Source organism: Neodiprion lecontei, chromosome 3, assembly GCF_021901455.1.
Source record: "Neodiprion lecontei isolate iyNeoLeco1 chromosome 3, iyNeoLeco1.1, whole genome shotgun sequence".
Lineage (NCBI taxonomy): Eukaryota > Metazoa > Arthropoda > Insecta > Hymenoptera > Diprionidae > Neodiprion > Neodiprion lecontei.
In genome coordinates, this window is record NC_060262.1 from 1,348,022 (window position 1) to 1,374,171 (window position 26,150).

At 40.3% G+C, this 26,150-nt stretch overlaps 3 protein-coding genes across 4 annotated transcripts; 1 reads left to right on the forward strand and 2 right to left on the reverse strand.

Moving 5' to 3' along the window:
- Positions 1–3,441: 3,441 nt before the first annotated feature.
- On the reverse strand, positions 3,442–5,311 carry LOC107225513 (vitamin K-dependent protein C-like). The gene is made up of 6 exons (XM_046735799.1): positions 5,209–5,311; positions 4,485–4,634; positions 4,281–4,378; positions 3,957–4,172; positions 3,748–3,861; positions 3,442–3,620 (listed from the first exon to the last, which is right to left on the reverse strand). Exons 1-6 carry the CDS (start codon positions 5,309–5,311, stop codon positions 3,462–3,464), a joined length of 840 nt encoding a protein of 279 aa, XP_046591755.1. The 3' UTR covers positions 3,442–3,461.
- Positions 5,312–5,675: 364 nt separating this feature from the next.
- On the reverse strand, positions 5,676–16,429 carry LOC107225515 (serine proteinase stubble). 2 transcript variants are annotated; one of them, XM_015666014.2, is made up of 9 exons: positions 16,195–16,429; positions 15,694–15,792; positions 10,662–10,847; positions 7,386–7,462; positions 7,022–7,122; positions 6,833–6,932; positions 6,519–6,731; positions 6,291–6,404; positions 5,725–6,192 (listed from the first exon to the last, which is right to left on the reverse strand). In XM_015666014.2, the coding sequence occupies exons 1-9, from the start codon at positions 16,289–16,291 to the stop codon at positions 6,037–6,039; spliced, it is 1,143 nt and encodes a 380-aa protein (XP_015521500.1). In that variant the 5' UTR covers positions 16,292–16,429; the 3' UTR covers positions 5,725–6,036. The 2 variants fall into 2 exon arrangements, with proteins under 2 accessions (XP_015521499.1, XP_015521500.1); XM_015666013.2 differs by lacking the exons at positions 15,694–15,792; positions 16,195–16,429 and adding an exon at positions 12,540–13,716 and having other exon boundaries at positions 5,676–6,192.
- A 1,855-nt stretch (positions 16,430–18,284) lies between these two features.
- Positions 18,285–24,773, forward strand: LOC107225514. Its single transcript, XM_046733965.1, has 8 exons — positions 18,285–18,422; positions 19,348–19,684; positions 19,813–20,276; positions 20,382–20,820; positions 20,915–21,212; positions 21,322–21,585; positions 24,222–24,519; positions 24,632–24,773. Exons 1-7 carry the CDS (start codon positions 18,360–18,362, stop codon positions 24,391–24,393), a joined length of 2,037 nt encoding a protein of 678 aa, XP_046589921.1. The 5' UTR covers positions 18,285–18,359; the 3' UTR covers positions 24,394–24,519; positions 24,632–24,773.
- Positions 24,774–26,150: the final 1,377 nt, after the last annotated feature.

Genomic DNA, 26,150 nt, shown 5'->3' on the forward strand with positions numbered 1-26,150 from the left:
GAAACTAGGTGTCGCCAAATTAACCCCTCATTTCTGCAGCAGCGCTCAACGATCGCCTTTGCCTGCAGCGGCCGTTCATCGTCACGAATTGTTATCCGAGATGGAATTAATCATTCTTGCAAGCTGTGGTCTCGGAATTTTTTTTCACGTACTAAAAACAAAACGAAAGAAAAAAAAAAATTAATTTTCTGATATTAGATTATTTTATACAACTGCTGCAATTATTTATAAATATTTAAAGTGATTTTGAAAAGGACCTCTTTTTTAATTTTCAAAAAATTCTCCGATACTGTATTTTGTATTCTAAACATTTCAAGACCGGGCCCACGGTGAATCGATTTTATTCTATTTGTTTTTTTTTGACACTTTTAATTTTTTCCATCAACTAAAACATTGTTCAATGAATTTAAAAATTTTAAAAAAATTCTGTCGCTTTTTATTTTTCACTCAGAATATTTCTAGATCGTTTTCATTATGAAGTTGATGAAAAAAAGAAAGAAAGAAAAAAAAAACCAATTGAATGTGCCAGAAAAATAGACAAGAATCGCTTCGTAATGGTGCCGGTCTAAAAATGTACTAAGTGAAAAATAGAAGTTTCGAGAAATATTCGGGAATTTTCAGGCCGTTCGAACAACGCTTTGGTTAACCAAACAAATGAAAAGTGTTTCAAAAAGAAGAAATGGAAAAAAAGTCGGGCCTGGTCTCGAAATATTTGGAATGGAAAATACGGTTTCTTAGAATTTAAAAAAGGTCTCTTTCAAAATTACTTAAAATATTTATAAATAATCGAGCAGTTGATTAAATAAAACAAAATAATGTGAAAAAATTCAGGGTACCGTTTCGGATAAAATTTTAAAGAAAATCGGAAATGGCGAGCGTCGGATTCGCGTGGAATTCTCCATCTGCATCCTTAGGCTTATCGCCAAGTTTTCAGGATGAGAACCACTGAGTTCCGCTGATTACCGCGGTAACCGCCCCCCGAGCGCCAATTAATCTTAACTTTTACGGGGCAAACACTTTTCATTAAGCCCTCCCTATATCCTCCGCCCCCTCCCTGCCCCATTCCCCATTTCCCATTCCCCTTATTCTTCACCACCGTCACTCTCACCCGCAACACTCTGACGTATTTCCTGCAACGGTATATAATATATCACGTAATAGTCGCGGGGTCCGGTATCCTCAGTTTTTCCATCACACGTCCTATATTTAAAAATGTTATCCGTAGTTTAATTTTTTTTTCAAAACCTTTACGCGTCTCTGCTGCTTTTTCTTATTTTTTTTTTTTTTGTTTTTTTTATCCACTTGACGCTTTTGGTGAACTTTTTTATGGGGAAAACTGAGGGGGTAAATATTAAGGGATGCGACCGGCAAAACCTCACGCGGAATGAGAGTGGGAGAGGAGAGGAGAGGAGAGGAGGGGAGAGGAAAGGAAAATGGCTCCCCAGACAAGCGTTTAATCTGGCGCTAATTAACAACTTACCTCCCCCCCCCCCTCCCTCCCCCCGATTCACCCCCTTATATCACGAGTCTGCACGCCTCCCCTCATCTCCTCTTTCTGCGTCCACTTTTAATGCTCGTTTTCCGTTTATACGGAGATTCGTAATTACGAGTGTATACTGTATTATAGGTACATTTTTATACACGTTTGTAGAATTCACTATTCGATATACATTAAAAAAAAAAATTTTTTTTTTTCTCATTTGCCGATTCATAAGGAGAAGAATCTTGAAAAAAAAAAATGGAATAGCAAAACTAGCGAGTAATTTATGATTTTCGAAACTCCGGGTGAAGACGCAAAAAAACACAAAAAAAAAAAAGAAAAAGAAACGAACACGAGACAAAGCTTTTATCCCGAGGAATTGTTTTTTTTCCGATCCTTGAAGTAATTTTTTATTACCACTACGATTATCATTACTATTATTGTTATTTGTATCGTTGTCATTGGTTTAACAACGTTGGATGTGGAGAATATGACGTTTTGAAGGGTGTATGTTTGAGATTAGGATATAGTACGTAGGATAGTCGGATCTTGTAATTGTATGACCCACATTGTTGGCAGATCGTTGAATCGTCGACAATGACGGATCGTCGGGCAATCGTAACGCTGTTTAATATAAAATCATACACGTACGTATATTCGTATGAGTTGATATCGCGTTATAGACGTCAAAAATCGTTTTATCCATCAATATACCCCCACATCCTGTTTACCCTCACTCAACAGTATTGATCTAAATCGTAATTGAATATGTCGTCGGTCGTCTTTGTCGAATACGCATCGCACCGACAAATAATAATTACATTGTTAAAAATGATTGAGACTCGTAATACAGATTTACCGTTTACAAAAGAATCGTCAACTTACTTACGAAATCAGTTTGCAAATTTAAAAATTCGCAATATATTACTATCATTTTACTCAAATTCACCGCCAAGTACACGAATATTTTTTAAGAAATTTTTTAACAGTGCACACGTGTGTAGAATACGTTAACGTACAACGCGAAAGGTATAATACAAGAACACTATAGCTGTGAATTAATGTCGTTTCAGTCACTCTGTATGTTGTATATAATTTATATAATATAGAATAAAGACGACGATTCGTATCCTGGCTTACGATCGGCGAAATTAGCCAATCGATCAGAGAGAAACTGTCCTGCAATACAAAGAGATAAAAATCTCGCGTCGATCTTGTGGCGCCTATCGTACTTGCCTCGCGATGACTTTTACGGATGTATCTCTACACGTATTATACGTATTCACGTCAATTTAACAATATCTCACAAATGCGGATCAATTTGTCAAATTCGGTTTTGATTATACAATAATAAATCGGACAGACTTGTTGCGTGACACATGCCGCGTGCTATATACTCGTATGTATATATAAACGTAACGTACGATCAGTCGTCTGGATATTGATTGGTCGACAGAAAAATCATGTAACACGTGCAACGATTATTTTCACACGCCGTTAACATACGTGTTGCAGGTTTTAATAATTATTTGGAATTTTTTTTTTTTTTTATTTTTTTTTATTTTGGAAAAAAGGCAAACAGCAACGTTTTCTTTACCGAATGTCGAGAGAAGCGAAGCCTCTTGTTACGTCAATTCCATCGTATTGTTGTACCTTCCGTAGATAGGCGAGAAACTCCCGGAAGCGTTTTACCAATTTCTCAGTAAACCCTCCGAAGGTAAACCGTGATGTATAATAAAATATAGTGGAATAGAATAGAAGTCTGGATTGCTGACTGGGTTGCAGGAAATATCAATTTTTCTACTCGTTATACAGAAATTATTTATTATATTGTTATCGATTGATAAAAAAAACAAAAAAAAAAAAAGAAAAGGGGGGAAAAGCGTGAAGGTGAATAAAAAGCATATCAAAATCATAATATTAGGTATGCAGTTTATTTAAGTGGAAAAAGTATAATCCTTGTTTTCGTGGCATCGAATATTTAATTTTTCATCACGTTCTTGATCCACGGTACGAAATGATTTATCTTCGCGTAAACACCTGGCGAGTGTCTTCGACCGCAACCTTTTCCCCACGTCACGATGCCGATAAGGATTTTTCTTCCGTTTATTAACGTGGTTAAAGGACCGCCCGAGTCTCCCTGCAAAAAATCACGAAGCCTTTGTTATAATTTTATATTAAAAAAAAAAAAAAATCGATGATTTTGAAACAATCTTTAATTTCGTTTTTCTCGTACAGATCGTGTGATCGTAATACGCGTTGCTCACCGTGCAAGCATCTCTGCCTCCTTCTACGCGACCGGCGCATAATTCTGATTCAGAAATCAGTCGGTTGAGTCCAACTTCGGAAAACCACTCGTTGCATCGCTCGTTGGAAAATACCTGGAATAATGAAATACGAGTGAAAAAAATGTGATGATTTTCTTTTCTTTTTTTTTTTCCATGCGAGTTGTCGATGCAATCATAGGTACGAATACCTCGATATCGACTTGGCGCAACACGGTGGTACGGGAATTTCGAGAGTCTTCGTTTATAAATCCCCAGCCAGTGACCGTCGCTGTTCGATTAACCAGACTTAAATCCTCGCTCGGAAGGCAAACGGGAATTATGTGCTTGTCGAACTTAACGATACGGTCAAGTTTCAGCAGAGCAATGTCGTTTCGAAATTCTATCTCTTCGTATTCCGGGTTTATCTGCAATCGCAAAACAATGTTTCCCGTGTCGGTATAAATCGGCTCGTTATTGGATTTTTTATTATATTTTATTTTCTTTTTATTTTTCATCAATTCATGCAGGCTCACCTCTATTTTCTCGACTTTGTACTCCTCGGCTTTGAGCGGCTCTTCTTCGTTTTCCAAATCGAACTCTCCCAGGCGAATAGTTAGATCCTCGATTCGAGCTCTGTATAAACACGTTGGAAGAAAATAATTACGCGTTGTCATGCAGCGATTATCGCTCGGCGAGTAAATTGCGTAATTTCGTATTTGTCTATGATTAGGATCTTCACCTCCACAAACAGCTCGCCCCAGTGACGATCCATCTGTCCGTCAAAAGCGTTCCACCGCAGGACAGAATATTCGCTCCGAGAGTCGATCTAAATATCGCTGCCTGAAACCAATTCGATCCCATTTTTTGTCCGTCAAAGTTTGACCCGTCTATTGTAACAAAGGTACGGTAAAGTTTATTTTTTTCATACCTGCCACGGATGATCGCCAAAATTTGCATCGTGGCCGCCTATGATTCGCTTGAACCGTGAACCTTGCATCTCTGCTTTACCGCATTCTTGAATATTTCACAATTCATTCGCAATATTTGAGTCACGCTAGTGATCGTACAAAGTTTTATGCGTACGTATTCCTACGTTACCGACACTTAGCCCTCGGACAAAAACCTTCGTCGCGTGAAATGATCCGATGAGCGATAAAGGTTTATGTCTGAGAGCTGAGCGTCGGTAATGTAGAAATATGTATCCAGAATTCTCTATATATGTATACCTATTAAAATTGTCGGTTGAGTACGGAATCAGTGGGTGGAGAGTGTACGGTAATTGTAAGATATAAAGTAAAAAGCTTATGCAGTGTATTATATTTCTCAAATGTTACACAGTGAGGAAAACTGTAATCGGTTGATATATCGAAACAAAGTTATGTCTGTAACTCGACTTGATTTTTTTTTCATTTTCATTGGCTTACAATTACGGACCTTCACATTTCATTTTACGCAACTCACCAATTGCGGACGAAACATCGAGATCGTTTTCCGCGGACAGAACGAACTTTACCACTATAACCGTCATAAATAGCGTCACGCTAAGTACAATTTTCAGAGCCATCTTTAAATACGAAAAATATAACAAAAAAGACAACACCGATTCTTTGTGAATTCGATAATTGTTAAATTTACACCGCGATTTTATGAAGTAAGTCTTGTATCGATTGCGACACGTTTTAAACTGCATTCCCAATCTCGCTTCAAACGCTCGTCTCCTCGTTACGGAAGACTAATTTTCGTTTGAGTAGATTTTAACGATTTCCTGCTTTCAAATGCAGATTTATCTTTGAAATTCAATTACGAGCTCAACAACAGAAGAGAATTCCTCCGAATTCTCGTATCTTAGCTTATGGCTCCTGATAAGTATGACATCATTTCTACTAAATAAAAATATTCTTAACATTAATAATAATAATAATGATGATAATAATAATAATTTATTTATTCATTCAACGTCATGTACGGTTGTGATAAAAGTTGCGTACACGTCAAAAGCATACAGTTTTGCATGTAAAATAATACTATTTACTCTTCACGCAAGTCATATTAGAATATTGGTATTTTTGTGACGAATCGTGCCTCGCGTACAGTCGTCATTAACACGATTAAAAATTAACGATCCAGCCAGCCTCTGATATTATAAATCTTCGAAAAACTGCCAAGGATAAAAAATTCTCATCAACATCCGCACACGCGGGATAAAATTGCGTATAATATCATTCACTCGAGTTCACAGTTTCACATTTAATTGTCGAATAATGGATTTTCTCGATAAATCCGGTCACTTCAACTCATCACTTTGTCTATCCAGGGGACGAATTTTTGTATATTCGTGTAAACGCCGGGCAAATGCTCCCTTCCGCATCCGATTCCCCACGATACAAGACCGATTAGAACGTGTCGTCCTTCAACCGACATCGTCAAAGGACCTCCGGAGTCTCCCTGCAGGTAAAAAATGAAACGAGGTTCCGTTTGTTTTTAAAATTCATTATTTCCCACTTTTCCAGTCTCCTGCGATTTGTCATGTTCATAATTCTTACCTGACACGAGTCCCGGCCCCCCTCCTTGTAACCGGCGCACAAAAATACGTCATGGATCGTTTCTCTTCTTCCCGCGGCTCTGAACCACCTTTGGCATCTCTCGTTCGGAATAACCTGGTTGGAATGGAAAATTTCGTTCATTCGTTTTTTCGACAAAGTCATTTAGACCTTTTTAATTCCATCCTCGATAATTGATGTTCGAGGCTTTTTCAATGTTGAAAAAATCACCTCGACGTCGACTTCCTGGAGAACGGTGGGCGCCGAGCTCTGACCGTGTCTTGTTCGCCCCCAACCAGCAACGGTGGCGGTTCTGCCGGCGAGTTTGAGATTTCTGGCCGGCAGGCAAACCGGGACAATGTGTTGCTTGAAGGTGACGGTTCTAGAGAGTTTTACCAGGGCAACGTCGTTCCGAAAATCGGTTGGCGAATACTGCGGATGAACCTGCGAATGTGGTCGAATTTTTTATTTAATTTGAAAATTGATCATCTATCGCCGTACGGAATTGAAATTATCTTGAGGAATGGTTAATTTTGATCAATCACCTCTTTTCTCTCTATGTTGTACTCTTCGTGAAGCAATCGTTCGCCCGTATCTCTCACGTCCCACTCGCCGAGACGAACTTTTAAATTGTTATTCGGAGAACTGCGGGTTGAAAAGAGGAAGGATTTTTTAAATCTTGAATTAATTCTTTTTGTTACTCCTAAGAAATTAATCTTTCAAACGATACTCACGTCGCCACGCAGTGAGCAGCTGTAACGACCCATTTGTTGTTCAGCAAAGCTCCACCGCAGGATAATTTTTTTGACAAAAAACCGGACTTTATTATGGCCGCCTAAACGTTGAACAATATCAGATATTTAGTTAAGTCTGTGCTGTAGCAGTTGATTCTAACATTTTTCACTTATATACCTACTCGAAAATAGTGATAAGAATAATTAGCATGACGTGAGTCATTAAATTGCGCTGTGTTATAATGCTGAAGGAAATTTGAAAATGCTTGGAAAAGAGAGCGACTCGGTACGAAATTAAATCACGAATGAAATTGTAATAAATAAATTGACCAACCAATCAATTGGAGGGAAATATATTTCTCACCTGCCAAGGGTGGCTACCAAAACTCGAACTGTGTCCACCGACGATTCGATTGCTCCTCGTGTACAATTCTCCGCAGCCTGAAAGAAGGGTAATATAAGTATTTTTAAATTGTTCACGGAACGATAGGTTGACAAGCGACAAGAACATCCCCCAAAGCTCACAATTTCATTCGTCGAGTCGTCGAGTCTTTTTAAATAGAAGAAATATTCATTCGCGTCACCGTGTCACGCAACAACATGCCCAGGGTTTTGTAATCGAAACGTGAAAGCGAAATGGCGCAACTGAGTCGAGATTCGGTATGTTTTTAACGTATCATTCGGAATTTGTTTACCCTGTTGCGTAACGCGGTGATTTTAAGATCCGAGAAGAAAAATAGACGGATAATAGAAAACAGCCGTATATGCAGCGTGCTGTGGAGAAAAGAAGCTTTTTAGAAAATTTTGGATCATTTTTCAAATTCGAAAAACAAAAAGTCTCTTCGTCATTGTTGCAATCTTCGTCAGTTGCGTTATTAACTGTAAAGAAGTAACGACGAATGTTCAATATTACTTTGAACCGCATCCTGCGGTAACATGATTAAAAATTTTCCCGTTCATCGTCTCGTTCCAGCAGAAATTACCAATCTCGAAAGAAAAAGCCGTGCAGATTTTGCTAAATTATACGTGCAAATTTAGCCTTTTAGATTCCGCCCCTCTTCTTTCCATATTACAGAATAATAGATAGGTGTTTAAATATGTGCTTTAATACGTGTAGACAGATGCGTGATTTCATCGTGCAGCCAACGTCGTTCCGTAATCAGTGCTGCGGTTGTTTATTTTTTCGTATCTCTTATCGTTATTGAAAGTCAAAAATTTTCTTCTCCACGTCTCTGTTTCTCTCTCTCTCTCTCTCTCTCTCTGTTACATCCGTTGCAAATTATCGCAAAAACAAAAAAAAAAAAAAAAAAGAACAAAAAATGAACAAAAACTTTAAAAAATACAATCGTCCTGTTCCTCTATCGATCACAGCAGCAATAAATCGTCAAAAAAATCTTGAATCCAGTCCGGGTCTCGGTCGCTTCGTTTTTTTTTTTTTTTTTTATTTTTTTTTTTATTTTACCCCGATAACCGTGCGAGTCAGCTGCGTCCACCGGATACTCGGCCTCGTCGGGAGGCGGATAAACCTCGTGGTAATCGTCGGACGGATAATCCACCGGCTGATAAGACGGCGCCGTATTTTGGGGACGGCCGACGACGACGACGTCGTTCGGTCGGTCGTGCAGATCCCAGTGCTGCGTCGGGTAGCTTATTCCAGGCTTCGTCGCAACGACGTGGGGAATAATTCCGCCGACGCCCGACGAGGGGTAGTCGTAAGGCTTTTCACCACCGAATTGCGGATTCCCGTCGTGATGCTGCTGCACCGGCGGACGGTGCAGATGGATAACGCTCGTGTAACTCGGCTTCGGACGACCCGACGATGCCGTCGACGGCCTCGTGTTATAGACGGCGACGTCGTCCTCGAGGTACGGTCGCTGGTGTCCGAGGTTTAACGTAAATGCTAGAATTTTTCGCTCGTCATTTCGTCTTTTTTTTTTTTTTTTACCCTCCCTCCACGTTTACTCTCTTTTTGACTAATTTTTTTTTTTCAATCCCAGTTTCAAGTTATCTTTGCTTAACCCTGTCAGTCACACATTTTTCAACTCAATATTTTGGCCTGAATTTGGGTCTTTGGGGTCGTTGATCACCGATCCGAAGTCGGAATTTGATCATTTCTAAATGCAAAATGGCGGATCCAATATGGCGGATGTAAAATAGAACTATCCGCTTGTTACTCGAGGGTTTTTCGGGGTCAATGATAATTTTTAAATCCAAGATGGTGGATGTAAAATCTAAAATTTCGAGCTGGGACGCTGAGCATCCCACTGTGACTGAAAGCGTTAACGATCGATCGTAAAACTATACGTGCAATTGTGGAGTTTTAAACTTTGATGGTTGTGAAATTTAATCTCAACTATTTTTTTTTTTTTTACACACTCTGTTCTGATTAGTTTTTTTTTTTTTGTCGGTAAAATTTATTCGTAAATGAATTTTTGCCGAAAACATCCGATAGGTACTCAGTATCGTTTTATATGATTAACAGCTGATAAACTTGTAATAATGATTCGGCAAGAAATTTTTTATCGTTATTCAAAATCTAACGTTTGACGATTTATAGGGGAATACATTTGAGAACAAAAAGAGCTGTTTTTCATCGGATTCGGAGAATGAACATGGTTTTGAGATTCAAAAAAAATAAATAAATAAATAAACAAATGAACAATGTGTAAAATAATGTGATTTCTCTGTTGGCTGTTGAAATTCAGCATTGCAAAATGTTTTCACAAATCATAAGAAATTTTTTAATTAGGTGTGACGTGATCAGCCTCAGTGACACTTATAAAACCTTTGTTTTATCACTTTCGTTCTTGGTCTCACAATTTTTTTCACCTGACTGTGCTCGTCGTATACTCTTAACCGTATAGAACACTAGATTGTAAAGAAAAAATAGTTACACATATTATGTATTAGGATTTTCGATAGAGTCGTTAAGAAATAATTGAATCTTGCAAACAAAGTGGAGTCTTTTTTTGAGTAAACAAAAAAAAAAAACGGAGAAAGATAATTGAAAACAATTTTCAATCATCACCATTTAAAATTTGAGTTGCATTTCTTTTTTTTCGAGGAAGAAACTAATAATAACGGACAATATACAATTTCTTACGGCAATTGGATAGAACGACGAGATAACGAGTTGTGTGAAGCTATAAAAGAGTAGGAGTAGGATAATAATAATTGTCGTAGAATTGGGCAACGGCGTATATAAACCATAAATCGTCGGCTGGATGCCCCGAATGAGAGAAAATTGCGCTCGGCCTGGCAGAGTGACAAGTGTGGGTACAACGACAGTCACACGAGGATGATGAGAGAAACGTTGCGAAATTTTGCGGATGCGAAAACGACGATGCGTAGGTATTAAGGTAGAAAACGCCGCGTCGTTCCGGCTGCAACGTTTACGTCTTCTCTCTTTTTCTCTCTTTTGTCGATTTTTTCTTTCATTCGTACAAAAGAAAAAAACAAAAAAAAAAAAAAAAAAACACTCTTAGGAAACAACATTAGGACAGTGATTATGATTGCGATTATATTTAAGCGGCAAGCTACGCCTGAAGAAAATTATTTTTCCGTATAATTCGAATCGTCCTGTAATCTCGTATGGTTTTATTACGCTTGCTTATTTGTTTTTTTAGTTTTTTAAACTTACTGGCGTTTTGCAGAAGACCGACGCTGGGCTGAGGATCCTTTTCCGGTATGTCGTCGTCGTCGACGCAGCAACTCCATATCAGACCGCCTGAGCAAAGATCGACGGGTCTTCCGCCCCCCAGAACGCAGCTTATGCTCAAACCGCAGTCAAATTTTGTACCCTTGTACTTGCATGTCTGCGGAATCACTGGAAAAAAAAAAATGATAAAATTTCTCTAAAAATTTGAATGCTTGATAGATCGTGATTTGAAGCACTGAAAAATCGAAGGGAATTGTATTCTTACCAATCTCAACAGGGTACGACACGGAAAGACAAATAGTTTGCAACGTCGCGTTGTAGCAAATAAGAAGAACTTTGAAACATTTATCCTGAAAGTCTCGGTGAGCGAGTTCTCCGCATGTACGTAGGTAGGTATGCACCTACGTACCTTCTCAACTATCCGCGATACATCGCGAGTATAATTCTGCGCTCTGTTTCCCATCCTAACTGACAATGAACAAGCTAAGCAAGCAAGCAAGCAAGCAAGCAAGCAAGGCAAGTGAGTAAAATAAGCGATCGAGTTTTGTTTATCGAGGATTTTTGTTCGCCCTTGTTATTCTGCCCTTATTATTCTTCCGCTACCTTTTGCTACTTCATTTGATGACGATGACACGGGCGCATACATGTATACACGTTTCTGTGTGTATATAATATGTGTGCGTGTGTGTGTGTGTGTGTGTGTGCGTATACATACAGCACGGATGTGATTACACATTCGTGTATTAGAGTATTAACCACTTTCGTTCCGAATCGGAGTTTCGTAAGTGAAATTTATAATGCGATGCTCTTATATGGATGCGTGTAAGTGTGCGCGTGTGTATGGGAGGCACTGTCCGAAGAACGTGAAAGTTCAACTGCAATGCCGACACGTCCACCTCTCGCTATGCCTCAATTTCTTCCGTCTCTGATATATTTATTATCTTTATTTTTGGCTATCCGGTATACATCGGTCGATTTTTATCACGCGCGTTGAACGATTCATTTTAGAACGGTGAAATTTTTTGTCATATTATCCGATACATGTATATCTGCTGTAAAAGCAGCTCGGCAAATCTATGGAAAAAAAAAAAATTAGTAGAAGAAAAAGAAAACCGAAGAAACAAGAGAACGACGTTAAAGTCTTAATGGTGTGAGAAATGACAGAATGAAGGATCTTGTACGGTTGGAGTAAAGATGAAAAGAATCCGTAAAGTAAGCAAGAATACATTTCAGACCACTCAATCTTCGCGACGGAAGTAAATGGATGAGAATTTCCTGTCAACATTTGATCTCAGACCGAGGAATGAGGGCACGGTCACAGTTCCGGAAGCGAAGGGCCTCGGGTGACTGAACTCACGGAAACCGTGCACGTCGTAGTCGTCCGTGTCTCACAAAGAAGGTATCCCAGGTCGATCTTTCCGATTCGATTTCCTTTGCAGTATGTTAAAGTGGACTAAAAACTAAACGACCCATATTTTTTCTTATCTGCCATTAAACACATTAAGGGGGTGAAACCATCCTCCAAAGTAGGGTACGTCAAGGGTCGATTTGCCAGATTCACCCACGAGAACGTAATATTTTTCAACCGATTCAACTGGAAAAGTTTTCTCAATTGAAAAAAGAAATGCCAAATCGCCCCTTGACGTGCCTTACTTTAAACGGTGGTTCCACCCCCTTAAAGTGTTTAATGACGGACAAAAAAAAATAAATAATACGAGTCTCTTAGGTTTCGGTCCGCTGCAACGTATTGCAAAATGAGATGAAATCGGAGAGATCGACCCGGGACACCTTCCCTGTACCTACATACGTGAGTAATTATCTCGGAGTATCGTAATTTCGAAGTGATAACCGTGTTCGTACTTCTCCCGAGCATGTCCATGATGCTGTTCTGAACGGTGGAGCTCTGACCCCTGGGATCCTCGTACGAGGAGGTATAATTCCGTCGTTTCCTGAGGGCCTCGACGAGGAGAACGCCCTGTTCCTGACTGGTCAGCTTCCTGCGTCTTCCCTGACGCTCGGAAGACGTGGACATAGACGAGGTGTCCTTGCCAGCGGCGATCCTGAGCTCCTCGAGTATTTCGGCGGGGTCGACCTCCGGTCGAAGTTCCTGCAGCGACTGGCCTTGACCCGGATCGCCGTAATTTTTATCGGGAAAGTTGTCGGCCGGTCGGCCGTTGCTCGTCCACGAGAAAGTGTTTGTGTTTTTGGCGTCGCCCCGCTCGACGATGTTCTTCAGGGTCGTTTCTATCGCTCGGTTTTCACGCACGAACTGCACCACAGCCGTCGGGCTCTTCTTAGCTGTTCTCAGTCGGTTCAGCAGATCCTCGCCGCTTCCGCTGCTCGCGTACCTTTCCATGTCGTAAAAATCGTGCCGATGCCCAACGACCGAAGCGAGCAGCGCCGTCGCCACGGCCGTGAAGAACAAACCGTTGATCATCCTGACCCACATATCTATCCCTATGTCCGTAATTCCTCGCTTCTTTTCGAATACCGGATTACCTATCTTTCTTTTTTCCTCAGGCGCATCCGTGCTCCAGGTTCACCGTTTCCATGTTCAACCCTCGTTATCTTCTCAGTGTCTATTTTTTTCTCCCCCCGGTTCGTCGCCTTGTTTTCTTTCGAGTATCACCGCGTTACCGACTAGATCAGGATACTTGCCTCGGTTTTAAACGCGGTTTCGTTCAAACACGACCGACTGACGCCGTTGCACTCTCGGAATTTCACTTCACTGCGGTATGGTAACGAAGACCCGGTCATTGTGAGGAAAGTATTTCGGAACTGGACTCTGAGGACTCTGTTCTTCTTATTCTTCTTCCTTGTTACGTTTCCAATTTTTATCCACCACCCCGAAACCAATATCTCAATAAAAAATCAACGAAAATGAAAACAAACACCGTACTTTTCGATCGCTCGAGTCCCAGTCGCTTCTTCGGCGAACTAGGCCGACTCCAAGACGCCTTTCGGGTCTTTGACGAAACGGCTTTCGCACGTGGACTGAACGACGCTGCTCCGATACCGCGAAGAGAAGTCGACGTTGGTCGCACTGTTGGGACTCCTCGTCTTTGCCGTCTGCTTTCACCGCACATTGCACCAGCTTTCCCGAACCTTTCGGCTGCGAATTTCCCCTCCTACTTCCTAAAATACAACTTCCGACTTCTCTCGCTTGCTGTCCAAAGTTTTACAAATATTTTTGCAAAAAAAACAAAAAAACAAATTGTATTTTTTTCATTCACTTATAGGCTAATATTTAGCGATGAAATTTTTCCAAGTAGGTGTATACGTACACATAGTTTTGGAAGGTTACCTCTTCGTTCGAAAAATTTCACCGATCACTCGGCGCGGAAAAATTCATTACAACCGGTTTATTACCTGGTTCGAAAATCGCAGTGCGGAGAAAGAGAAAATTCGCCTCTGTATACGTATATCTGCATATAATACAGCCCGTGCGGTGACCTAAATTTTCATCGCCAATTTCACCGAAACGGTTTTCAATGCGCGCTGTATATCTATACACAGTAGCGGTTAATAGCGTTAATTATCCGAGTTTAACGCGGCTACGCCTAGGCGCCAGCTGGGAAACCTTCGTTGACAAGTCCCAAAAGTGAGAAATAAGAAAGGAAGAAATAAAGGAATGTAAGTATAACAAGAAAGGAAAGGAGGAAAGAAAGCGGCGTCGTTGCAGGTCGGTTACAATCAACGTTCGAACTTCTTCTTCTTTTCTTTATTTCACTTCTTTATTTTTTTTTTTTTTTTTCTTACTCTCGTTTAATGGTTTCATTTTAATCAACGGGCCAACACGGCAGCATCATGCCAGAAGTTGATATCCGAAGCGAGAAACGACGGTGAAATTATACGTGAGAAATTGGCGAATTCCTCAGCATCTTTTTTATCGCCGTGTAACGATTTATACGTTTTTATTGCTGTTGTTGCTGCTGTTGTTATTGTTGTTGGTGTCGTTGTCGTCGCAACTTTCATTCGCCAAGTGCAAAACTGCGCAAAACTCAGGCCTTGTAGTATCACAATGGTGTTTTGTCGCACGTGGCGGAGAAAGTGCAGCCGTGACAACTTTGTGGTATTATACCCTACGTGTGGCAGAAAAATCGTCAGAAAAAATTCGCGAAATCGTGTTGCAATTAAGTTGTTTTTTTTCTTTTTTTTTCCTCCTACTTTTCTCTCCTCTGATACCTGACGATCCTCTCTCTCTCTCTCTCTCTCTCTCCTGCCTGAATTTCTCCAATTATTGATAAAACCAGAGCGAACCAACCAACGATGATATTGTATACGGTAAAGAAATTTGCATTCGCGAAAGTGGCTATTGCGCAACAAGATCATATTAGAAAAAGGTAAGAGAAAGAAACTGCCGGTCAAAAATTCTACCCTCGGGTAATGATTAGTCGTTTTTTGCGTGCTCCTCGAAAATTGCCATCTATAGATGAAAAATGATTTGACCATCGTGTAGAGTGGAAAATTCTACATCATCGAATTATGTAGATACTTGTATGTCGGAAATGGAGTCGGATTAACATGTTAAGAAAAAAGAAATTCTTCATCGCATCGACGGCATTTCCGAAATTTTGTTGAAATAATTTATTTTTTCTTAATTTGCTAATCCGACTCCGTTCCCGACATATAAGTATCTACATAGTTCGATGATATAGAATTTTCAGCTCCATACGATGGCCTAATCAGTTTTCAGTTATCGATAGCAGTTATTGAGGAAAAATACAGCTCAAAAATGACTTCAGATTTGAGTTACTTGGGTTCGAAACTTCCTGCCTACAAAAATGCAGTCGCATCTAGAGTATTTTGAATTCAGACTTATTTCGACTCGACTACAACCAGGATAAATGTACTTGAAGCCGGTAAAACACGCCACCCAGTGTCGATGACGCCTTTCTCTTTCACCCGGACATAACGCATCTCCGGTTCAGCGCTATTTTTACAATTAAAAAAGATGGAGGAGGAGGGGAAACCTCGAAGACGTACACTAACACCGACACATCGGCATACTCACGTCCAAGCTCGTCGAAGAATCTCATCTGCCCGTTTGAATTGGGCGACGATCCGATCGTGTTCGACGATATCGATGAGCCCTTGTCTCCTTCCGGCAAATCTGTGGGGAAAAAAATAGAATTGTAGATTGGTTATAAGGACCGGTAAACTTGAACTTCCGCTTGTGAAGATCGTAACACGCGATCGTTCGCCGATGGAACAAAAGTAACGAAAGTATATTTCTCTATGAGTTACCCGAACCGTAACGACATGTTAATTTCTCTCACGGATCCTTTCTCCTTCGTATTATTATAAACTCTGCACAAGAGATCCGGGAATAGATTTCTCACGCTGAATCGATACACTATCTCATTATTTTTCATCTTCTCGTATCTTCTCTTTTCTTCTCAATACATTTTCTAACTCAATTCTGACGCTTATTCGTTCTTCGGTTTATGAACGATGAATCTTTGCATAAGAATTTCGTCGAAATTATCACTAGCAAAGGGGGGGGGGGACTTACCGAAAATCGAAAGATATTTGTCGTTACTCCTGTAACTCGCGACATGAGACGACAAGGATAGGAGAATAAAAAAGCCGGGAGTGAGCCACAAACTCATTGTTTCGTTTGTAATTCTTCCGGGCTTATTTACTAAATGCACTTCTGCGTTGAGTCCTTGATCATTGTTATTACTTTTTCTCGCACTCTCAATTAATTTTTTTTTTTTCACTCTTATTATTATTTTACTCAATCACAAACAATACAATTTTTTAAATTTTCCGTTACGTTTAATTTTTTTTCCAAACGAAAAATTTCAATCTCGTTTGGTCATTTGGCTTGAGACATTTTTCGTTGTAAATTTTTTTTTAAATTGAACTCAACACAGATCAGTCAATATTCCATCGACGCATTTTCAATTTATCTGGGAATATTGTTTGTCTCGCGTTTGATAGAACGTTGAAATTTTCACGAAATCCTCGAATCTTGTCATGATTTTCGGTAACGAAATGGTTGAAAATAATTTTACGGTAATAAAACTTGTCCCGATAACGTTCACTTCGGACACCGTGTATAACGCGTAAACAGGCTGGGATAAAAAACCACACGCATGAAATCAAAGTACGTACGAGTAAGACTTGTTCGGTACAGTCCGGTGTAAAATTAGGACACGAAACCAGGCCACGGAAACAAGTGGAACGCCTTTTAATGTTCGTAGTATTTGACTCGGCCGGTCTATGTCGAGTCGCGTCGCGTTATTAGTGAAAGTTAAGGAGAGTAACAGAGGTGACAAAAACTTTCAAGTTTGGCTGTACGCGATGTCAAAGACGAGAATAATGTCTTATCATTTTTTCACAGGCGGTTCGTTTTACAAGCCTCGTTCACCGTTACCGAGAAATTCCTCATTCGTACAATCTTGCGGAGCTATAAGTTTTCAATTATAATTCAAGCATCTCTCAGTCCGCGTTTTTTTTACCTCCGCGAAAAAAAAAAAAGAAAAAGTTATCCCTATACTCCACGATTAGTTTGGGCTTCGGTTGTTGCACCAAACTGCAAGCTCCAGCCGTTCCTGAGAGTACTCGACGCAGCTTTACGCTCTCTTAACGTCGGCAAACTAGAGCTGCACGCAGCTGCATCATATATCGCATTTCAATGGTGACCAGAAACCAGGGAAGTACTTGGCGAGAAAATATTAAAAGATAGAAAAGTAGAATGAGACAAAAAGGTAAATAAATAAATAAACAAATAACGGACGTAGCAGAACAGAAAGAAAACACCGATCAACCGGTATATTTTCTCTTCTCAGGGCGACACTTTGCTTTATTTTATTTACGTATCAGGTTTTTCATCTCTTATTCACACCGACGCATCGGGAATTCGATCGGCGCGTTGCTGCTGCACGCACGGATAAACCAATAGCCGGGACCACGGTCTATGCACTAAAAAGGCCAAGGGCGCTTTCACCGACGATATTACAACGATCAGCTGATACGGCTCCGTGTAATCCAAGCTCCTATCGTGCGTTAGAAACGGAAACGCGGACGGGACCGAACTTTTATGATTATTGTTTGTACTCTTCTACCTTTTTTCCCGCCTCGATCGTTTAATTATTCTTCACGGTTTTACAAGCTAGCTCTCTTGAACCATAGTCGAGGTTCCATAACTTGTTGCACGTAACTCGTATATTTTATTCATATCGCTTTTACTCTCCGTGTCTATGCGCAGAATTTTAACAAAAACCAACGAACCGACGATTTTTTATTATTGCTTTTGAGTCAGCCACTGAACGGGAATGTTTAATTTCATTCTTTAGGATTCGGTGTCTGTCACGATGTTACCGTAATCGATGCACTGTAGTGATAAATGATAAATATTTCAAACATTCACTCGACGAACTTTAGGAACTGAGAATAATCAGCAGGAATATTTCTTATGCCGGGTAATTATATTCAATATGCGAATTGGCTTCTTGTTCACTTTTTAATCGTGTCTCAAGCTTGACGGTTGAATATTGCGAGAGTAGACCGCCGGAATATATCAACGTCTTATTAGAGATGGAATATTTGATGAGGATGTTTGAGTCCCGCTGTCCGTGGGTGACTACTGATCGGCGGCAGAAATCACGAGGCGCCGAGTAAGCGTCGAATGGTCACAGCATCCGACACTCTCCTCTCTCCACACTCTCTCCCATGGACCTTGATCCTGCCCCTGCAGTCTCCGTGCTCTTACTTCCTCGATGGCTACAGCCGCATGTATGTACAATCACCTAGCAAGCGTACAAAAACCGTGTCTCTTCATTCTCCTACCATGTATAACTACAACTACGTATTAAAATTTCGGTTTTTAATCGTGCCATTGATTTTGTTACATCAGAAAGATTTTGCCGTTTCGTATACCGATGCATCGAAATTTTTATCCGCAATATCGGTTGGAATAGACTATAGAATATGCTGCGATTCTAGTGCCGATTGCATTATCCGAGTTCTCGACTACTCCAAATACTTTTGCACCAGTTCTCTAAAACGATTTTCTTGTCTCGACCCAGACAATTTTTTCCCGCGCTTTTACCGCCGCGCAAAAACTCTGTTTCGTGTTTCTGCTATCAGAAGTATTAGAGTGCATCTAAAATTTCCACCCAATATCAACTGAGGATAATAGATGCTCGGATGGATTATTCATTCCGATGATCGAAAGGATTCTGCAAATATTGAAACAGTCAATGGTGTACCGACTTGGTACTTTGTCGCGTTCCCTAAGTATTATAATGACATGCCGTTGTTGCGGCAAATATACCAAAACCGTAATAACCTTTCCATTTATGTTTTTTTTCACTTATGAAACTTTGCGTTTATTTCTTACAAACGATCGTGACGATATGCAAATATACGTAATACGATTTGCCCGAGTTTCCGTTTAAATAGATTGAATAATAAATCCTCATTATCTCTCGAATTGTCAACCAAGTTCATCATTTCTCTGGAATAACTCCAGCCAGAATGAAGTTCGTTGCCATGCTATTGCTCGCTTATGCATTTGACGGGATCTTAGCGAGACTTAACATTGTCACACACAATGAGGATGCTGCGGTATCATCCGCTGTTGTTAGGGCTTCCTTATAATATCTGATTTAGTCTTGCTGCCTGTGAAACGCAACCTCTACATTTGATCACCTTGCAGATGAATGTCGTTGACGTATGCTTCGGAGCTCCAGGAGATTGGTCGGACATTCTGTTTTCGGAAAATATGCCGATTCATGGGTACAGACGAACTCACAACAGTCTAAAACATGGCATATTCACTGTAATCCGAAACGACTTTGACGTTATCCCAACTGAAACGTCCGCGGAACTTTTATTGAGACACCATGATCATTACCTCAAAACACTTGGAAAGCCAAACGCTGTTGTGATGCACGTTGATCGAGTTGACGACCTTGAACCGATAATGGCAAACTTAAAGTACTCTACCTGGAGAACGTGGAGAACCAGGACACGCTACCTTCTTATTGTGCCAAGTATTTCAACAATACATTCCAACCCTGTTACACTGCACTTTGTGCTCAATCCATTTTACTTGCACTGCGTGATTCAGCCTATTTTATTCTCTGCTACATATTTATGTATATACTGATACTATTCATAGAGACAATATGTAACGTGGCTGATTGCAACAGAATGTTCAAAGTCATTTGGAATTACTGGATTCTCAATGCCGTGATACTGTGTTCGTCGAACGACACCGAGGACTTTGTGAAATCGGACGGAGTGAAGTTATACACTTATAACCCGTATTCGTCGGACCACTCGCAACGGTGGGAAACGGTTCTTCAAGAAACGATCGAAGTCCCTATAGAACCGGATAATTTTAACCACTCCTGGCACGTATTCAGGAAAGATTTCACCGAGATCCAATCTCTGGCAGACTGCGAGGTCTTGTTTTTTGACAAAACCCTAAACATGGATGGATACTTGATCCCGATCAGTATGTTTTTAATTCGACCTAAGATACTTTTGGACCCATACAAACCCGGAATCGGAAAATGGATCGGACCGGATGGTTTGCTGCTTCGTACACTTGCCACAAAATTAAAATTCAACGTAGCCGAGGTACGTTCCATGCAAAGTGCCAGAGATGCAGCACTTGAAATCGTCACTAAAGTACCCAACAAATGAAATGCGACCATCAAAAGTATTCACGTGGTATCTTCACAGGTCTTCAACGGAGAACCCGATCTTTATGGACAACTACTTGCAAACCGTTCGTACACCGGTGAATTGAAACTCACGTTTTACGGGCTGTCCAACATCGTGACCGACGGTCATCTCATGGGGGATTTACCTGGTCTGGAAATGACGTATCCCCACTCATCGACCGGAGTGTGCTTTGCATCTCGCGTGGCCGGCTTGTACCCGCAATGGACGAATATTTTCGTCGCTCAAAATATATGGATTGGACTTGGGCTCGGCACGATACTGATAACCATCATTCTCTATCTGCGCGATAAGTCGCACGGTCTGATGCCTGCTCTTCTCAACGCCGAACGATTTATTCTTGGTAACTCAATAATTCGATTACCAGAGTCCATTGAGTACCGATTAATTTTTGGATCGATTTTTCTCGCGTTCATCGTTATCGATGGAATCTTCAGAGGTAAACGTCACACATGCAACTCGCTTACACACTTATCCAGACTCCTTCGATCTTTCACGATTATATAGTAGGATCTCTGGAATTGTGTTTTCAGGTCGTTTTATATCAATCCTAGCAATCGCACGACGACTTCCGAATTTAGACACCCTCGAGCAGGTCAAGGCACAAGGAGTGGAAATCTACGGTTACGGGCCTCTTGTGGATTTGATTGACGATCCTGTCTTGAAGAAGGGTTATCACGACCTCCGCCCGGAACGTTGCCTCGCTAGGATCGAACAAGACGGCCAACAGAGAGCCTGCCTCGCTCAATGTTTAACGTTACCAGCTCTTACGGCAGATTTTAATATGGCAATCCACAAAGCTTCGACCGTCATCGGAAAAAACTATGCAGTGCAAGTTCTCAATTTTATTCCAATTACTTTTTCAAGATATGAAAGAGACACCGTAAACATTAACCAGTTACTGGCGATCGTGTCGTTTTTAATTTCAACACGATTGCAGGTACATTTCAACACTGAATTGGCCAATGACAGACCGTTGGAACTTTGATATACAAAAACTTGTCGAGGCCGGAGTCATTAACAAATGGCGTGAGGACCTTGGCCGAGATATGGAACTGAAATCATGGAGAACGAAACGGGCGGCGGAACAGCCGTACTTCAGACCAGTTGAGCTTGACAGCTTGTTTAGTGCTTTCGTCATATTGGTCTTGGGACTCCTAATTGCTCTGATCTCTTTTGCGTGGGAGATGAGAGCCCGACGTTGGTACGTCCCATGAATTATCTCACACATCATATTTTGTAACGGTGCAGATATTTGCGCTACGTAATTGTGCGCGATTTGTACCGGTGCAAGTTCATCCTACAAGTTCACTTTCTTGATAGGGTAACTGGAGAGGAGAAAAAAGCGTATACACAGAAGAGATCGACTGACAGGAATACGAAACAAAACGTTGATCGAGCAACAGTGAATTTTCACTGACGAGAGAAATCATTTGCTATTGCCATTTTTATTGTATTTCAGATAGCACCTCATCACTGTAATGGACAGTTGCAATATGTTTTCGAGATCGCTCACGAAATGAGAATACATAATGTAATGTTTTATCATCGCTATCCGCAGAATATCACTATGCTTTACGTAAACTTTTTGTATCGTGCACTGAAGAACTTTACGGCTATTAAAGTGTAATATTTAGATTGGAACACATAAATCTAAAAAATCTTGTTTCTTTCCTTTGTTTCTCTTATAATTATTTTGAAATCGCGATTCAGTAATTGCTTGAAGTTTTGGGACTAATAAATAACTCTAGGCAAACAATGATGAAGTTTTGTTTATATCCCTGAAATCGGAGGGCAATTATTTGATCATTTGTCATCCCCCTGAGAAAATGACCTAACCAAAGTGTCAGTAATATGGTTGATACTCTCGAGTTTCCGAAGTACAATTATCTTACACAGGCTGATATATTTAATTCACTTTATTGTTAGTTTACCCTATAATTTATCGCTTACGAAACTCGGCGCGTGTTTCATGTATGAATGTTTGATAATCTGCAAATGTTCACAGCACGATTTGTCGAGCGTTTATTCGCGAACACCGTTTTTTGTATCGAAACATGTTACACTTTGTTTCATACTTGCAAACAAAATGCAGCTCGATGCGATATTTCTTCTCGCCGCATTACCCGGGCTCTTGACGACAGCAAAGATTCTCTCACGAGACGAGGAAGCCGATTCATGGTCCACCGCTGTTAGAACTTCTGTCGATTGCCTTCAATTCAATCTCGTTTTCCATTCAACGTAACACTACATACGCAAACTTTTCAGGTAAATATCATCGATGCATGCTTCGCGACGTCAGAGACTCAAACAAGTATTTTGCTATCGGAAAATCTACCAATTGAGATATATCGTCAAGTTTGCGAGAGCTTGAAATACAGCGTCTTTACTGTAAGAAGGAAAGACCGCGGCTTTGTTCGACTCGAATCGCTGCCGGAAATTATACTCAAACACTACGATCATTATCTAAAAACACAAGGAAAGCCGAACGCAGTTGTGATGTACGTAGAGCGGATGGATGATCTCGAATCAATATTGAATAACATGAAGTTCTCCGCGTGGAGAACTTGGAAGAACAGGATACGTTACCTCATCATTGTGCCAAGTATTTGAAATATGCGTTTATGTAATTACTATTTTGTGGTTTTCATGCTTCATTAATTATTATTGAATCAGCCGATTCTAATCCTTATAATCCATGGATGTGTGCTTCTTTTCTGAAACAAATGATTTTGTAACGGGTCATTCACAGGGACCTTGTGCAACGCGGAAAACGCTGATCAAATGTTCAGAGTTATTTGGAGGTACTGGATCCTTAACGCGATAATACTTTGCTCCTCCGATCATACTAAAGATTTGACCAAAAACGAATTGTACACTTACAATCCGTACTCATCGGATCACTCACAACTGTGGAAAACGGTTATTCAAGAAACTGTACAAGTTTTTACAAAGCCAAAAAATTTCAGTCACTCCTGGTACGTCTTCAGGGAAGACTTAATCGACATCAAGTCTCCGAAAGACTGCGATAGCTTGTTTTTCGACAAAACTCTGAACCTCGACAATTACCTTTTACCAATAAACATGTTCGTGATTCGTCCTGACCTATACGTCGATCAGAAGAAATCTGGCGTAGGGAAATATACGGGGCTGCATGGTTTGACTCTTCAGACACTCGCGAAAAAGCTGAGATTTGACGTGGATGAGGTAATTTTTGGACTTGTAATTTCCCGAGCCAGCACGATAGCAGTAGATTGAAATGGATGTTTGACATACTTTTGAAGCCTTGCAACGACGACATTGACAAGCACGGACAATTAATTCAAAACGGCTCGTACACCGGGGAATTGAAAAATGCGTTTTACGGACGGTCGAACATACTAACCGGCACTCATCTTATGGCGGATTTCCCTGGTCTGGAAGTGACCTATCCTTTCATAACGAGTGGAGCGTGTCTTGCAACTCGTTTGGGTGACCCATACCCCCTGTGGACAAATATTTTTGTCGCTAAAGAGATATGGATCGGACTTGGGCTCATCACGCTACTCGTGACCGTCGTTCTCTACCTGCGTAACAAATCGCTGGGAATGATAGCTGCGTTTCTGGACGCGGAGCGATTTATTGTTGGTAATTCAATAATCCGATTGCCAAAGTCTATCAAATACAGATTCGTTTTTGGATCGATATTTCTCGCCTTCATGGTTCTCGACGGAATCTTCAAGGGTAAATATCAGACTTTGCGAAGCTTCGTTAGAGTTGTATTTGGGAATAATCGACTGTTTGAAGCATCATGAGGATTTTATTTGTGAAAATTTTAGGATTTATCATTTTGTGTTATAGGTCGTTTCGTATCAACTTTGGCAAGCGATCGCCGATATCCAACTCTAGATACTCTCGAGCAGGTCAAGGAGGAGGGGGTTCATCTCTACGGTTACGGGACTTTGATAAATTGGATCGACGATCCCGTTTTGAAAAGACGTTTCCACGGCATCGTTTCCGAAAAGTGTCTTGAAATGATAGCACTTGATGGTAAACAGCGAGCCTGTTTAGGTCATTGCTTGACATTACCATTAGTGATGCCTAACTCTTCGACGAAGATTCACACAGCTGTAATTCCGATCATAGAAAATTACGCAGTGTAAGCATTCAATTTTGTTGCAGTTATAACTTGAACAGATATGGAAAAACTGCGGTATCAAAACGTATTAATCGCTAAATACCGCATTAATTTTGTTTCATACTGATTGAAGCTTCATCTCGACGCTAAATTGGCCCATGATGGACCGTTGGAACTTTGAAATTCAGAAACTGGCCGAGGCTGGTTTCATGAAGAAATGGCATTCAGACGTTTTATTGGAAATAGAAATAAAATCATGGAAAACGAAGAGGGCGGCTGATCAGCAGTACTCCAAAACAATCCAGTTTGACAGTTTGCTCTCAGCTTTCATAATATTACTTTTTGGTCTTGTGACTGCTCTCCTCACTTTCGTCTGGGAGATACGAGAACGAGGTGGATGAAGTGACCGGAGAGTTTCAGCAGCTGATATTATATAACAATAAATACTCGCGGGGAAGTTTAAAAATTTCTGACACACTCTAAAGTTTCATTTAGAATTGGGCTGTATAAATATAAATTTGTTTGGTGAATAATATTGTATTTTGACCGTATGTTGTAGATTTTGTATCGGATGGCTTACTATAAGTCAAATTTTTCACAGTATCGGTGGCTCGATGCTTTATTTTTGCGGTAATGGAAAATGAATATTAGTACATAAACTTAGTTTTCTTAGATTCTTAGAGCTATCCCATCTTTCTCAATACTTCTTACAGGAAATTCATTCAGTAAATAGTTATTGTACATACATAACATCATATAATCTGATTTCAATAAAAAGATGTAGCGAGAAATCAACTTTTCTCCCGTATTTTCTTCGTATTCTCTGAGCTGTTGATTCTACGGTACTCTTAGAAGTCTGTTTTTGTCTCCTTAGGGTTCAATCAGTGTAATAAGATTTCTTCATACCGATTCTAATTGTGAGTAGAAAAATTCGTTACATTGAAATCGCAGAAAAAACGTGATGCGAACCCCTTCGAATTTTCCCAGTCACAATTTGGCTCATCTCGAATAATGCTAGAATCAATTGTTTGTCACCCCATGTCGACGTTATTTCTCGAGAGAAAATATCAATCGGAGTATTAATTGGCTGCCAGTAGCGGACGAAGCGCTGCAGACGAGAAACGAAAATCTTCGTCGATCTTTCGTACTCCGAACATTTTCAACTACTCTCACAAAAATAAAAAATAATTCTAAAAACTTCCAATTTGTAGCATCGAGCATGGAGTCGTGGTTTTTTTCTCGTTTATTCAAGGTTAATAATACAATACACACTTCTAACCTATGTTTGAACGATCGTTTTTTTCAATTGAGTATTTACTCGTGATTACATGTCGTTTGTTTAAACGTTGAGTCCACGTTCGGCTAAATCTTACTTTTATTACGTCCTCGCGGTCAATTTCCTGGCTGATCCGTTACCTTGTTGGGTCGACATGCTAGTCACTTGGGTAATTATTGTATCTGGTGTTACAAACCTCGCCTGTCACATAGATTTATTCTTCTCTCATAAATTGGTTGCTTTCTTGCGGGCATGAAGTGATCGCTATTCCTGGAAGAATGCAAAATTCAACTTGTGGTTATTACACCAGCGATTTCGTAGAACAATCATCGCGTTATTCATTCTTACCCTCGTGAAATATCATAATTACGCTGTC